The sequence below is a fragment of the Gossypium hirsutum genome, chromosome A13 (assembly GCF_007990345.1).
Source record: "Gossypium hirsutum isolate 1008001.06 chromosome A13, Gossypium_hirsutum_v2.1, whole genome shotgun sequence".
NCBI lineage: Eukaryota > Viridiplantae > Streptophyta > Magnoliopsida > Malvales > Malvaceae > Gossypium > Gossypium hirsutum.
In genome coordinates this window covers 6,612,703-6,626,669 of record NC_053436.1, presented here as the reverse complement: position 1 = coordinate 6,626,669, position 13,967 = coordinate 6,612,703, and the positions used below count along the sequence as shown (strand labels likewise).

Genomic DNA, 13,967 nt, shown 5'->3' with positions numbered 1-13,967 from the left:
ATTAACAAAACATATGTTAAAAATAATGTTCACATTAGTGTTATGATTAAATTAAAATACATAAAAGAAAAACAAAAAGGTATGGTCATTTTCATCATCTTTTCCACCCTCCTTCATCATTTTCACCATTGAAGAGAAAACCTAAGCTTTTCATCCAAGCTTTGAGCTTCAACTGGTAAGTCGTTTTTAATTCATTTCTTGTAATTTTATGTTTTTGGAATTCTAGAAGCTTGATTTAGCTAACTCGGGCTTTGACCGTAAAAATATTAAATTTTTAAAATTTTTTTATTGATGATTTTTGAAGTTTTTGGTGTTAAATAGTTGCATGTTAAGCTTAGATGTTATGTAGGACTAATTTGTAAAGTTTGAATGCTTGTTTTGCATTTAAGGACTAAAATGAAATTTTGATAAAATTGTCATTTTTTTATAAATATGGGTAGTAGAAGGTTTTAAAAGGATGTGATTGAAAACATATTGTAAAACAGGGTCTAAATGTGAAAGTTATGATAGTTTCAGTTTTAATGACTAAATTGAATAAAAAGTAAAAGTTTAGAGAAATTTCGTAATATGATATTAAAAGGTCATATGCATATATTTAGACATTATAAGGTATTTGGAATTGATAATTTAAAATTAATTATTATATAAATCAAGATTTGAAGCAAGTTGAAGATAATCAAGGAAAAGAAAAATTTGTTGAATAGTCCCTATGAATAAACTCGTTAGCTGATTTTTCCTGGTAAGTTCATCGAGTATATTTATGTAATTATATGTATTTATTGTAGTTTAATTGTGAATTTATATTGTTTGAATATATTTTACAATGTTTACATGTTAGTACGAAATGTGAGAAATTGACTTAAAGATTTAATTGTAAAGTTTCACGTAGGTTATAAATATAGTTCATGTGGAATGTTGAATGGATATGATATGATATGACATATGATTCGATTCATGGAAATGCTACGGTAATGTAAATGTTCTGAATTCTATATAAATACCCATTTGAACTTAGTAAACGATTAGGATACAATTTGTATGCTAATAGGGTTAGTTGTTCGCTTGTACAGGATTGCACTTCAGTGTCTCTGTTTACACTTAAGTTCCTCTTTTTAGCACTACGATGATCTCTGGTGTGGTTTAGGTACCCGAGTATCAGAATCTTCTTACTATAATTCGTCGAGCTAATAGGATCTGAGTTTAAATGATCCTCTGTTTGTATTTTGGAGCTTTTGTTTGCATTACGGTGCCTCTGTAAAACACTACGATGCCTCTGTATAGCACTATAGTGCTCTCTGGTATGGTGTAGGTACTCGGGTATCTGAATCTCTTTGCTATAATTCATCGGCCAGATTTGAGTTTAAATGATATAAGATGTGATGGAATATGTTGAATCTATGTGAATGGACTACATTAAATATTATTTCAAATGTGGAAATATTTTATGATTCGGTATTATGACGAACTCACATATTCCTTGTGAACTGTAATGTCAGGTTAATAATATTATGCTAATTGTTTTATTGTGTATTTTTTAAGTTTACGTATATTTTAACCTATGAACTTACTCAGTTTACTTAAAGCTTACTCTGTTTTGTTTTCTGTAGTTGACGTTTTGCATAACGTGTCTATTGGATCATCCCCAAAGCTCACACTGTTCAACTTCAGTCTATGTAGACTTTTGAATTGTTCTAAACTCGATTATGTGCCATGTGTATAGGCTTGGTTGTGAATAAGTGTTTTTGTGTTTAAGTGATGATTTTGGAAAGATGATGAAATGGTCTATATGTAATGTTTGTTTTGAAAGTTTTATGGTATGTCTATAAGATTTGAATGTAATGTGTATGTTTAGTTGAGGTGTTCAAGTTATTGAATCAAAGAAGAAGGTGATTTTTGGTGATGCTTGGATATAAATTTTAAGGTATGTATACTAGTTTGTAGTCACTATATTAATTCCTGAATGGTTAAGTTTTAGTATGTGTAAAGGTGAGGTTACTGATATGAGAATTTGGAAAGTTATTTTGACAGTATGTGAAATTTGTAACATATGTTTTATATACATGTTTGAATTGGATGAATGGTTTAAAAGTTTCTTATCTTGGTGTGATGGTGCCATTGAGGCATATTGGTTAGATGATTAAGGGTTGATATAGTATGTTTTAGAATTGTTTGGGATTGTTTTGAATAAGTTTACCATTAGTCAAATTGTACTATGAAATTGTCTTTTTAGGTTAAAAATTGAATCATGTACCTTAGGGCATAATTTGTACCATATGGCCTGCCCACACGGTATGGTGACACGATCGTATGTCTACTAGATAATAGGTAATATTAGCAGCACATGGTTCCCAATCGTCACATGGTTTGGCCACACACCCTGTGAGTACTGTCGATTTGGTCATTTCGTTTTCGCACGGTCTTAGCTTATTACACAGCCCTGTGACTTTTGATGAATTTTTGCATTTTGGTCCACACAACTTCAGTGAGTTACATAGCCTTGTGACTCCAGTTCCGCACAGTCACAGTTTGTTACATAGCCGTGTGACCCTTCTTTTAAAAAATGTCCTACTTTTTAAATTTTTTTCAATTTGGTCCTTATTTGTGCTTGGGTCAACTTAAAAGCTTTCGTAAACTCAATTAAGACTCGAATTAGCTTGTAAATCATATTATGCGTGGATTGTGAAATGTTTTTATTGTTTAATTGAATTTTAAAGCCGGAATTGTATGTGATATACTTTGTTAACTATTGTAGCATCCTATAACTTAAGTCTGACAACCAAACCTGGTGAGGGGTGTTACATCGTGGGACTCAATTCTCTAAGTCCTTAATTACTTTGGTCTATTGAACCCTTTATGGATTTCGAATTTTTAAGATCTCATTGCTACTATTGTTTCAGGCTATCCACTGCCAGAGGCAAGAATTGCTCAAAGACTCACCTTATTAAGGCCTATTACCCTGATGGTTGAGTATGTCACAACTATATTGTTTGGGCCAATGTTTTGTGTCAAAGGTCTCTTATTTTCTACCATTAGGTGAGAAGCTTGATTCAATCAATGATGATCTTTTCCTAACATAAATTGTTAAATTTACTCACTTTTCGATATTTTGTCTCTATGAAGCTTGGGTTATCAACTGTTTCCTTTACCTTGTTTTGCTTGAGTTAGTGGCCTCAATGGCCTTATTTGTATAGAACATTGTTCCCACTTAGTGTACTCCTTTTCCTATGAATCAAATTTTAACTTTACAAAAAAAAAATACAAATTAAAGTTAGGGTGAGATTTATAATTAGACCACAATTTCTTAATGCATAAGTATTTTAATAGATTGATAAAAATATTTATTTGATCAAATTTTTTATGATTATTATTTCCTTAAATAATTTTCGATTTAAAAGATCAATATTTTAAAAATAATTTAAATTTTATTATAAAAAAATCTCCCTAATACGTGATGCGGGGAATCGATTATTTCTAATTTTATCATGTATTTACAATTATTACTGTCACTAAACCCTAATTTTTCCCCAAATCACTGTTTGTTCTATACATTAATAAAACCCTAAAAGGCGTCCCAATCGTCAACAGCCCTCTCTGTGCCTCTCTCTCTACTCTAAAACCTCATAACCCTAAAAATTTTCAAGTTTCTTTAACAAAGCAGCTTAAAAAACCGAAAAAAGAAAAGTAAGTAGAAGGTAATATATTTTTTTATTTGTTTTGAACAGATTTTTTATTTGATTTACAAGAAGTTTAGGATATTGAAATTTCATGCTTTTTGTCCTCAAAGTATAATCAATTTATAGCATTGTCACTTACAAAGGTTATATTTTGAATCTTTTTTTATGTTTTGATTCGTTCTTGTTGGGAAACTTGATTTTGATGCATAGTTATTATTGCAGAAGGTATTCTGGAATTTGGGTTTTTAATGGGTTTTAAGAAAAGAAGCACTAAATCTGAGGAAGAAGTTCTTGAGGGTCAAACTGATTTAGCTGCGGATAATACGGTTTCGGCTCCTTCCAGTAAGAAAATTAAGATGATTGGCAAAAAAGATGCAGACATGGGAGATGGGGTTGCTTCCTCTTCTGTTGCTAATTCCGTTAAACCAATGGAGAGAAAAAAGAAGAGAAAACAGGTAGACAAGGAGAGGCAGCGATCGGTTTTAGAAAATGAGGAATCTCAGCTGAAACAACCGATTATTGAACCGAAAGGAAAGGATGCCACAGAGCCTGTGGCAGCTTCGTCTAGTAGTAGTTCGCCTGAGTTCCATATCAGTGTTTTTAAGGACTTAGCCTCGGCAGATTCTTTGGTGAGAGAAGCAGCAGTGGAAACAATAGTGACTGAGTTGCAGGCGGTGCAGAAGGCATATGATAGGCTTGAGAATAAGGACTTGGTTGAGGGTGGTTTGAAACTGGAAGCTCAAAAGGATGATGGCTTGGAGAACTGTGCATCCTCTTTGGGATATGCCGTGCGGAGGTTGATACGCGGTGTTTCTTCATCAAGAGAGGTTTGATTTGCTGTCTTCACATGCTTTGTCTCACAAGAATTCATGTAGTTACTTGTTGAGGTTTTAGATACTTGTATCTTGCATTTCACTATGGAAGTCATGGCTTTCCTATTTTTCCAATTTGCTTTACCCTTTTATGAGAAGTAAAATAGTCTGAAACTTTTTTACCTAGGACTAGTGATCAAATTACATATGCTTTTGATGTGTTACTTATAAGTTAGCATTTGAATGCAGTTTGACATCCAGCACCTAAAATATACTTATGATCTTGGACAATATACTTTGCCATTATAACTTTAATTGGCCTATTGGTGAATTATGTTTTTCTACTTGTTTTGCAGTGTGTTAGACAGGGTTTTGCGTTGGGTTTGACTGCTTTGGTTGCCTCAATTCCCAGCATTAAAGTGGACTCCTTGTTGAAACTTATAGTTAATTTGTTGGAGGTCTCATCATCTATGAAGGGTCAGGTATGCATGCTTTCCCCCTTGCATATCATCAGGTTGTCATCACGCAATAATGCTCAAAAACTAGCTTCTATCTTGTAGGAAGTAAGGGATTGCCTCCTGGGTCGCTTGTTTGCTTATGGTGCTATTGCCCGATCTGACAGACTCACTAAAGAGTGGTTGTCCGATAAAAATACTCTTCTTATCAAGGAATTTATGAGTGCTATTATCTCCCTTGCTTCCAAAAAAAGATATTTGCAGGAGCCATCGGTTTCCATCATTTTAGAAATTATTGAAAAGGTATTTTCTGATGATGTAATTGGATTTTTTCCTTAATAATATTTTTACTTTTTGCTGCCATAATGTGGGGGGAAACTGTAATAATTCCAAACCCATGCTAAGCTTAAATCAATATTTTGTCTATTCTGATGTCAGCAGTTTATTTGTTTTGTAATATTAATACTAGGTGAGTTGCAATGGCTTCTAAGTGCATCATTATAAATAGTTGCTTTACTACTCTTTTGATTGGATGGTGTAACCAGTGCTTTTAATGCCGTTGCTTTTTTTGTATGCTTGTTCATATATTTTCTTTGTAACTTCCTGTAACTGTATACATATGTTGACTGGTAATAGTCAAGCTGGCAGTTTAAGTATTCTCTTTTTTATGCATGTCTTGTCAAGCTTAATGTCAGTATTGTAAGTGTTCAATTTGCAATCTATGAATTTGTTAAGTAGATGTTTCAGTCTTTATGTAATGCTTCTATATGTTGCAGCTGCCTGCTGAAGCATTGTTGGATCATATTCTTGAAGCTCCTGGAGTTCCTCAGTGGTTTGAAGAAGCCATTGATGTTGGGAATCCTGATGCCTTGCTGTTAGCTTTAAAAATTCATGAAAAAACATCCATTGACAGCAAATTCGGCAAACTTTTGCCAAATCCATTCTGCCCAAGCAAACTTTTCTCTGCTGATTATTTATCCTCAATTAGTAACTGCTTGAAGGTAACTTTTAATGCATCTATATACTGAAGGGATAATCATTGAGAAAAATAAAGTTTAAATATGTTCTAAAGTTATTTATTTGGTCTGTAATATGGCAGGAATCCACATTTTGTCAACCCCGGGTTCATAGTTTGTGGCCTGTTCTGGTAAATATTCTCCTACCTGATACCATTTTGCAGGCCGAAGATGCGGTATCTGCTTCTAATTCCTTAAAAAAGCACAAAAAGGGTCGCAAGTCTAGCTCTTCAGAAGAAGAAATTGCAAATAACGTCCAGTCTTTCTGTGATGTTGTTATTGAAAGATCCTTGCTCCTGTCATCTCATGATCGTAAACACTTAGCATTTGATGTTCTGCTTCTTCTCCTGCCAAGATTACCGTCTTCTTTTATACCTATTGTTTTCTCACCCAAAGTTGTTCAGTGCTTGATAGATATACTTTCCACAAAAGATTCATGGCTGTATAAAGTTGCACAGCATTTTCTTAATGAATTATTAGACTGGGTTAGGAATGATGATGTCAGGCGAGTAGCTGTTATTGTTGCCTTTCAGAAGCACAGCAATGGAAAGTTTGATTGCATTACAAAGACAAAAACAGTGAAAGATTTGATGGCAGAGTTCAAAACAGAAGCTGGTTGCATGCTGTTTGTTCAGAACTTGATTAACTTGTTTCTGGATGAAGGTCATGCTTCCGAGGAACCTTCTGATCAGAGTCAAACAACTGATGAAAATTCTGAGATAGGCTCAATCGAGGACAAGGATTCTATCGGAATTATGGGGAATGCTGATTTTCTGAAAGGCTGGGTCATAGAATCACTTCCTAGTGTTCTGAAACATTTAAAGTTGGACCCTGAAGCAAAATTCCGAGTGCAAAAGGAAATATTGAAGTTTCTATCAGTTCAAGGTCTATTCTCTGCATCTCTTGGTAATGAAGTTACTTCATTTGAATTACAGGAGAAATTTAGATGGCCAAAAGCAACCACCTCGACTGCTCTTTGCAAAATGTGCATAGAACAACTCCAATCTCTGCTAGCAAATGCTCAAAAGGTTGAGGAGCCCCGATCTTTGGCTAATGGACTTGAGCCTAATGACCTTGGTTCCTACTTCATGCGGTTTTTCAGCACATTACGTAACATTCCTTCGGTTTCTCTATTTCGAACTTTGAGTGATGATGACAAAGAGTCAGTCACAAAATTGCTAGAAATGGAGAGTAAACTTTATAAAGAGGTAAGCTTGATATTGTGCTTTACTATCAATAATAAATGCTTTAGATATGGGTCTGATTTTGAGGTTATTTTCTTTAATAAATCCAAGCTCTGAAACAATTTGTGTTCTACCTGTTTGTTGTCACTTGCAATTGAACAGTTGGGGTAAGCATGGTCTTACTCACATGTGAATATATTTTGACACTTGTCTGTGGGTTTGTGGTTTTTTTGATGAAAAGGGGATAATGGCTTAATCTATGTTGAACAAAAATAAGAATGTTTTACTTGTATTGGACTGTTGATCTTGTATGTATATTTGGAAAAGTAATGATCTTGTTTGCTATTGACTCTTGCAATGATACACAGTTTTTGAATGCTTAAAAAATGACAGGAAAGGAACTTTAGGCTCAGCAATGATGCAAATAAAGTGCGTGCATTGAGGTATTTGCTCATCCTATTGCTACTCCAAGTACTCCTCCGGCCTGGGGAATTCTGCGATGCAGCCTCTGAGCTTACAATATGTTGTAAGAAAGTTTTTACAGCTCCTGATGATCTCAACTTATCTGGAGAAGACGAGTTGGATGATGATGCAGCACCAGAATTAATGGATGTTCTTGTGGATACTTTACTTTCCTTGCTGCCTCAGTCGTCAGCCCCTATGCGGACTGCTATTGAGCAGGTGCACAACAATAACTTATTCTAGTCATTTTTATGCGATGTTGGAGATCATCTATACCTTCTTTTGATTTTGCAATACCTTAATTCTTTCTGTTTCACCCTTCTTTAATGTTTATAGCTACCACTTATCTATTCTATCCACATATTTCTTAACTAAATGTTTTCTTGATTGTATTTATATTACTCTTCTAAGTCCAGCTTTGGTTTTTCTGATTTGTCTTATTAGAACAACTCAGATGTTTTTTCATTTTTCTTATGTTTTTTCATTTTTCTTACTTTATTTGACACGTATTGTTTATAGGTTTTTAGATATTTCTGTGGCGATGTTACTGATGACGGGCTGATGCGGATGTTGCGGATAATTAAGAAAGACCTAAAACCTGCTAGACATCAGGAAGCAGGCAGTGAAGATGACGACGACAATGATGATGACCTTCTCGGTATTGAAGAAGATGAGGAAGAAGATGAGGATATGGATGAAGCTGAGACTGGTGAAACAGCTGACAGTGACGAACAATCTGAAGACTCTGAGGCAGTAGTTGGCAGCGAGGGGGCTGATAAAGATATTCCTGAAGATTCTGACGAGTCTGATGGAGGAATGGATGATGATGCTATGTTCCGCATGGACACTTATCTTGCTCAGATCTTTAAAGAGAAAAAGAATCAGGCAGGTGGCGAAACTGCTCAGTCCCAGCTCGTCCTGTTCAAGCTCCGAGTTCTTTCACTTCTGGAAATTTATTTGCATGAAAATCGAGGCAAGTGTATTTCCTATCTGTTTTGTTTATTTGTTAGTATTGTTCGAGTTTAGAAATGTTAAGTTTTGTAATCTAGACTGACTTGCCGAAATGTTTCTTTTTTAACTTGCAACTTATATACAAGATTCTAAGAAGTGTGTATTTATGATCTTTCTGATTCAGGTAAGCCCCAAGTCTTGACAGTATTCTCGAACTTGGCTCAAGCATTTGTCAATCCACATACCACAGAAGGCAGTGAACAACTCGGACAACGTATATGGGGAATTCTTCAAAGGAAGGTATTCAAAGAAAAGAAGTTACCCAAGGATGAATCCATACCGCTGTCTACTCTTGAATCTCTATTGGAGAAAAACCTTAAGTTGGCATCAAAACCATTCAAGAGAAAGAAATCTGCAAGCAGCCTATCAAAGAAGAAGCTGACGGCCTCTTTGACCAGATATAAAATGATTGTTTCGCTTGCTCAGAATTCAATATATTGGATATTGAAGATCATTGAAGCAAGAAATCTCTCAGATTCTGAATTACAGGGAGTCTTTGATCTCTTACAGGCTGTTCTGGAGGGGTATTTTGACAGTAAAAAGTCCCAAATAAAATCTGGGGTTTTGAAAGAAATATTTAGAAGAAATCCTAGAATCAGTCGTCAACTCTTCGGCTTCTTGTTAGAAAACTGTGGCAATGCAAAATCAGACTTTCGACGGGTTGAGGCTCTCGATTTGGTGATTGAAGTATTGAAGTCACAGGTCCCCATGAACTCTAATGAAAGCAAGCGAGATGCGTCGAAGAAATTTTTGAAAAGCCACCTGCAGAGTCTTGGTCATCTTATAGAGACCTTGGTGACAAAGATGCCCGAAAAGAAGTCTCGAAAAACCGAAGTGCATAAATGCTGCGATAAGATCTTCCAAATGATAACAACACTAGACCTAACCAAGGCTTTTTTGAAATGTTTGGAACCCGGCACTCTCTCTGCTTGTGAATCCCAACTCGGTCCCGTTTTTCTCAAGTTGAAGAAGCTCAAATGAGAGCCAAGTATAAAAGGTTAGCCCTTGTTTGTGGAAACAACTTATCAAGGAAACCTCATTTTTGCTTTGCCTTTTTGCCTTTTGTATGGTGCTTGCTCTCACATTGTTGCTTAGTGCCTTTGCTTTGTTTAAAGTGGTGACAGTGGGTGAAAATTTGTTGACATCCTGGTTTAATCATCCAAAAAAGAAAACCATGAGGGATTTTGTTTATCAGCCTTTATTTATTTATATATATATTATATTTAAGATGATTTACCTGCCTAAATGTCATCTGCAATTTATGTATTACTCTGCAAGTCATTGATGTGCCCTAATCATGATATAGGTACTATTTGAGAGCTTGTAACTCTTCGTTTGCGTCCGACAGGAATCTCTAAATACATGGAAAACTAAAAAAAGGAAATCTATGTTTGTGTCGGATACATAGTCTATATACACGCCATTTTATTTCAAGTATGCGAATTTGGATGATGGAAATGTGAATACCTCGTTGCTGTTTTACTGTCGGCATTTTGAGCCTGACTGTGTCAACGAATTGGTATTTGCCATCCAATCCAAATATTTTCTTTTCCTGTGAGACACGTCTCCATGCGTATAATTGAGGAAAACTTGGTAAACGGTAGGTACAACGTTTGTTCGCCGAAAAAGGACGACAGGAAGAGAATTGGATTGTCTACTGATTGAAGAGTGATGATGATATTTAGAAAGTTGAGTCAATTTTAGATTGAATTTGGATCAGTCTATATTCAAAATGTTTTGTTTTGAGTCGTCTCAAATTCAACTCAGCTCACATCATTTTGAGTTTAACCAATAGTTTACTTCAAAATGGCGCATGGGTATAAAGCAATTATGATTTCCCATAGCCTAAAAGACCTTTTTTAGGCTTCACTTTACACTGTTGTCTTCTTCACCTTCCTATCTTTCCTTGGTCCGAAAAATTTTGAGCATTGGCCAACATCCAAACGAAGGAACCCATAAACATAGCTTCAATCTGTAAAAATACCTCTATTGATGATGCTGAAAATCATTTAAGTAAATTTTTTTTAGGGTTAATGCATACAAAAGTATCCCCCCCCCATTCTTTTCCTTCACCCTAACCTACCTTCTCTACCAAACCCTACCCTCTTTCCACTAAAAACCCACCCCTTAAATTCACCATTTTCTCTTCCCAAAGCTGCCCTCCCCTTTCCATTTTCATACTTTTCTTTCCTCCAAAGTGAACAACCATTACAATTTCACACAACATTTAAACCCCCCACCACCACCACCCTGTACATCAACCAAAAAAAGAAGGAAAAAAAAATGTTCATATCTTCAGCATTTAATACTTACTAATATCCCTAATTTTTTTTCCAGTTTGTTAGCAGATGTTAGCAAAATCTACCTCTCATCTACATCCCCACCACCCAATTTTCCAACTGGATTTGCCCCAAAATCGAATAGCTCATGCCTTCAAGACCGCGCATCGTCTGCATCGGAATCACTTCCGGATGAGCTCCCAGAATCTGAATCTGCGATAACAACATTACAAGATGATTTTTTTTCCCGGAACACATTGGTTAAATTCCAAAATCAAAATGGAGAAGAGAAATACCACTCGAAGACGAAGAATCGCTGCTTGAACTACTGGAGCTGCTAGAGCTGCTACTAGCTCGATCGTTATCCTTCTCAATCTCCACGGGTGGGAAACTGCTCATCGGCATTTCGTCCCCAATATCTACATCTTCCTCTCCAGCATCGCCTTTTTTCGGTTTCTTCATCTCCATTGGAACCTCAATCTTCTCCACGGTTGCCTCTTCCTGAATTTTTCAAATCAGAACAAGCAAGTTGGTACAATAGACAAAATGAAATCATCAGTACACATCAAGCAAACACAATGTGCTTACCCTATGGCTGTCATTGGATACGGCGTTGTTCGCCATCAATGCTTGCCGCTTTATCTTGCTGACCATCTTCTTGTAATTAGTGACAAACCGATCTAACTCCCACAACGTCTCGGTATCCATTGCCTCAATGTCGAGTTCGATCTCATCCCCATCTTGCCTCAAATGCCCATTCCTTTTCCTTATAATCTGAACCACATTATCCATCTTCTCTTGAGGTAAGCTCTGCAATCCAATCCCCAACTTTTGCTTCTCTTCCATACTCATTTCCCTCTTGTTCGGATCCTTAGCCTTTGGCTTCGGCTGCTTCAATGACTTCACAGGTGGTGGCCTTACAGGTGAAGGCACCCTTGCCGGCGCCTGCAAGTGCATCTGTGGTGGTGGTACATTCGGGTTCGAAACAAAGCCCGATACCCCTCCAATTCTATCAATTCTATCAGATCTCGACACAAAATTACCCGAATCATCCCTATCGACAATTATCCTCTCACTATCTCTTTCCCTATCTTTCTTCAACCTATCAGCTTCACCGTGATCCCAAGAACTCGCCTGCAACTCTTCCTCGTAATAACCCCTTTCGGGAGGCTCATCTTGCTCCTCCAGTTTCAAGCTCAACGGCCGGAACAGTTCCTCGAATTTTGCAAGAAATTGCTCGGCCAACACATAAACCTCATGCCCCTTAGGGTTATACAACATGGCGTTATTAAAAGTGAGCCTTACATCCGCCGCAAATTCCAAGGGAGACCCGTAGAAATTCTTCGACATCCTCGATTTCACAGTGCCCAGATCCATCGGGTTCTTGATTATGTCGTAATAGTCATGAAGACCCATTCCAATAACATCCACAGGCGAATTGAAGATGTAGCCGTGCTTGTTTTTCATCAATTTGGTCAAGATTTGGGAACAGCTTTTCATCAAATGAGCCGTGGAAGCTTTTCCGTTCTCTTGAGGGTTCAATCTCTTAAATTCTTTGCTGAAATTCGACGGTAAAGGCCGTTTGTTGCCGGAAATGTTTTTCTTGGGCAACGATTTCTTGTTTGAGCTGGATCTAACGTGAAAATCATTCGACTCGATCCGATTCCTCAATTCACGAATCTGCTCCAACTCGGCAACCAACTGATTTTTCAGATCAATCAACTCCTTCCTTGAATAAGAGCTGATGCGAAAGCTGACGTAAGCGCCCGAGCTGAAATCATTCAGCTTCGGATTTATCGACGACGCATCATCAGAAGCTGCGGATTGGGTCACGGCGGGAGAATCATCCACGACATGGCCGACTACATCATCAGGTGGCGCCAAATGATGGTGGAATTGACGTTTCTTGTTGAATTTAGGGTTAGGGTTTGGTTTCGTTGCTGTGAAGGGAACCTTGCCCATGAATTTAGCAACACTGCCTTTCGGCTGCGGTGGCCAATTTGAATCGCTCCGATTCGCTAACACGGCAGATGCCATTAAATTATCAGGAGCCGGTAGGGTTCCGGCGAGGGATTCCCGATTCAAATTGACAGGATAAAACCATGAAAGAGAACAGCGTTTCCGACACGCGCCACCTCAATAACCACCACGCGCCAACTTACACCAGTGTAGCAAAGAATTCGACACGAAAAAAGGCTAAAAAATTATTAAACGTGAAGACTGGGTTTGGGATCTAACCCCTTCGTTGAGCGAGGAACAAGAGAAGGCTAGGCTCGGTTCTTAAAGGCGATGAGATCTGCCCGGTTGAGTTTCGGGCAACATGATAACCGTTGGATACAATCATCTTGTTGATCGAAGGGCTGTTAGAGGTTTGAGAGGTGACCGAAAGGCTGACCGGGTGATCTGGCGTGAACGGTGGAGATGAGGCATATGGGTACACGTGTAAGGAGTGGGACCGTTGATGGAGATCGTAGATTTGGGTTTAGGTTTGGGGTGAATTTGGGGTGCATGTGGCGTGAATTTAGGGTTTTTATGGGGGGAGTGCGGCCCCCACCACGGGGTGATGACGTGGACGGAAAGCCAACTGGGTGGTCCGGCTTTAGCCGGAAGCCACACGGCATGTGTGTTCCCAATGGTGTGAAACATCAAGGGTAATATGGTAAAATAAACTCAAAAAACTTAGGGATTAATTGCACTAAACATCTTCAATTATCATCTAGATTTTAAATTAACCCCCGAACTTCACAAAAGTTCTAATTGAATTTATAAGTATCAACGTGGTATCAATTTAAATCATTCTATCAACTTGAGGGTTAAATATTAGCTCAAATATGAAGGAAAGCATATTTAAAATGTATAATTCAGAATTTCATCTCTCTACTTCATAGAAACTGAAAAGTTAATCTATCTACTTCAATTTGTCATTTTTTTTTACACATTACAAGAATTGTTAAGTTAATTTAATTGTTGGTAAACATGTAAATTTGAGTTGTTGATTTTCGCGAACTTGTTGTTGCAAATAAATCATTGGACAGGTGATTTTTATTAATTTCATGCATATACATTGTTGAATT

The 13,967-nt window shown here is 37.0% G+C and overlaps 2 protein-coding genes across 3 annotated transcripts; one reads left to right on the top strand and one right to left on the bottom strand.

Annotated features, from left to right (window-relative positions):
* Positions 1-3,522: 3,522 nt before the first annotated feature.
* Positions 3,523-9,846, top strand: LOC121212244 (myb-binding protein 1A-like protein). 2 transcript variants are annotated; one of them, XM_041084648.1, is made up of 9 exons: positions 3,523-3,681; positions 3,897-4,501; positions 4,843-4,968; positions 5,047-5,244; positions 5,718-5,942; positions 6,041-7,165; positions 7,535-7,822; positions 8,123-8,576; positions 8,739-9,846. In XM_041084648.1, the coding sequence occupies exons 2-9, from the start codon at positions 3,923-3,925 to the stop codon at positions 9,593-9,595; spliced, it is 3,852 nt and encodes a 1,283-aa protein (XP_040940582.1). In that variant the 5' UTR covers positions 3,523-3,681; positions 3,897-3,922; the 3' UTR covers positions 9,596-9,846. The 2 variants fall into 2 exon arrangements, with proteins under 2 accessions (XP_040940582.1, XP_040940581.1); XM_041084647.1 differs by having other exon boundaries at positions 3,529-3,692.
* A 466-nt stretch (positions 9,847-10,312) lies between these two features.
* On the bottom strand, positions 10,313-13,154 carry LOC107894181 (transcription factor GTE7). The gene is made up of 3 exons (XM_016819400.2): positions 11,482-13,154; positions 11,190-11,394; positions 10,313-11,106 (listed from the first exon to the last, which is right to left on the bottom strand). Exons 1-3 carry the CDS (start codon positions 12,928-12,930, stop codon positions 11,048-11,050), a joined length of 1,713 nt encoding a protein of 570 aa, XP_016674889.1. The 5' UTR covers positions 12,931-13,154; the 3' UTR covers positions 10,313-11,047.
* Positions 13,155-13,967: the final 813 nt, after the last annotated feature.

Excerpts from the sequence above, each read along its gene's own strand:
- LOC121212244 (XM_041084648.1), top strand. The coding sequence starts at position 3,923 with ATGGGTTTTAAGAAAAGAAGCACTAAATCTGAGGAAGAAGTTCTTGAG. Across the intron at positions 5,943-6,040 it reads CAATTAGTAACTGCTTGAAG|GAATCCACATTTTGTCAACC; the intron begins GTAACTTTTAAT and ends GTAATATGGCAG. Across the intron at positions 8,577-8,738 it reads TTATTTGCATGAAAATCGAG|GTAAGCCCCAAGTCTTGACA; the intron begins GCAAGTGTATTT and ends TTTCTGATTCAG.
- LOC107894181 (XM_016819400.2), bottom strand. The coding sequence starts at position 12,930 with ATGGCATCTGCCGTGTTAGCGAATCGGAGCGATTCAAATTGGCCACCG. Across the intron at positions 11,395-11,481 it reads TATCCAATGACAGCCATAGG|GAAGAGGCAACCGTGGAGAA; the intron begins GTAAGCACATTG and ends TGAAAAATTCAG. Across the intron at positions 11,107-11,189 it reads CGATTCTTCGTCTTCGAGTG|ATTCAGATTCTGGGAGCTCA; the intron begins GTATTTCTCTTC and ends TTGTTATCGCAG.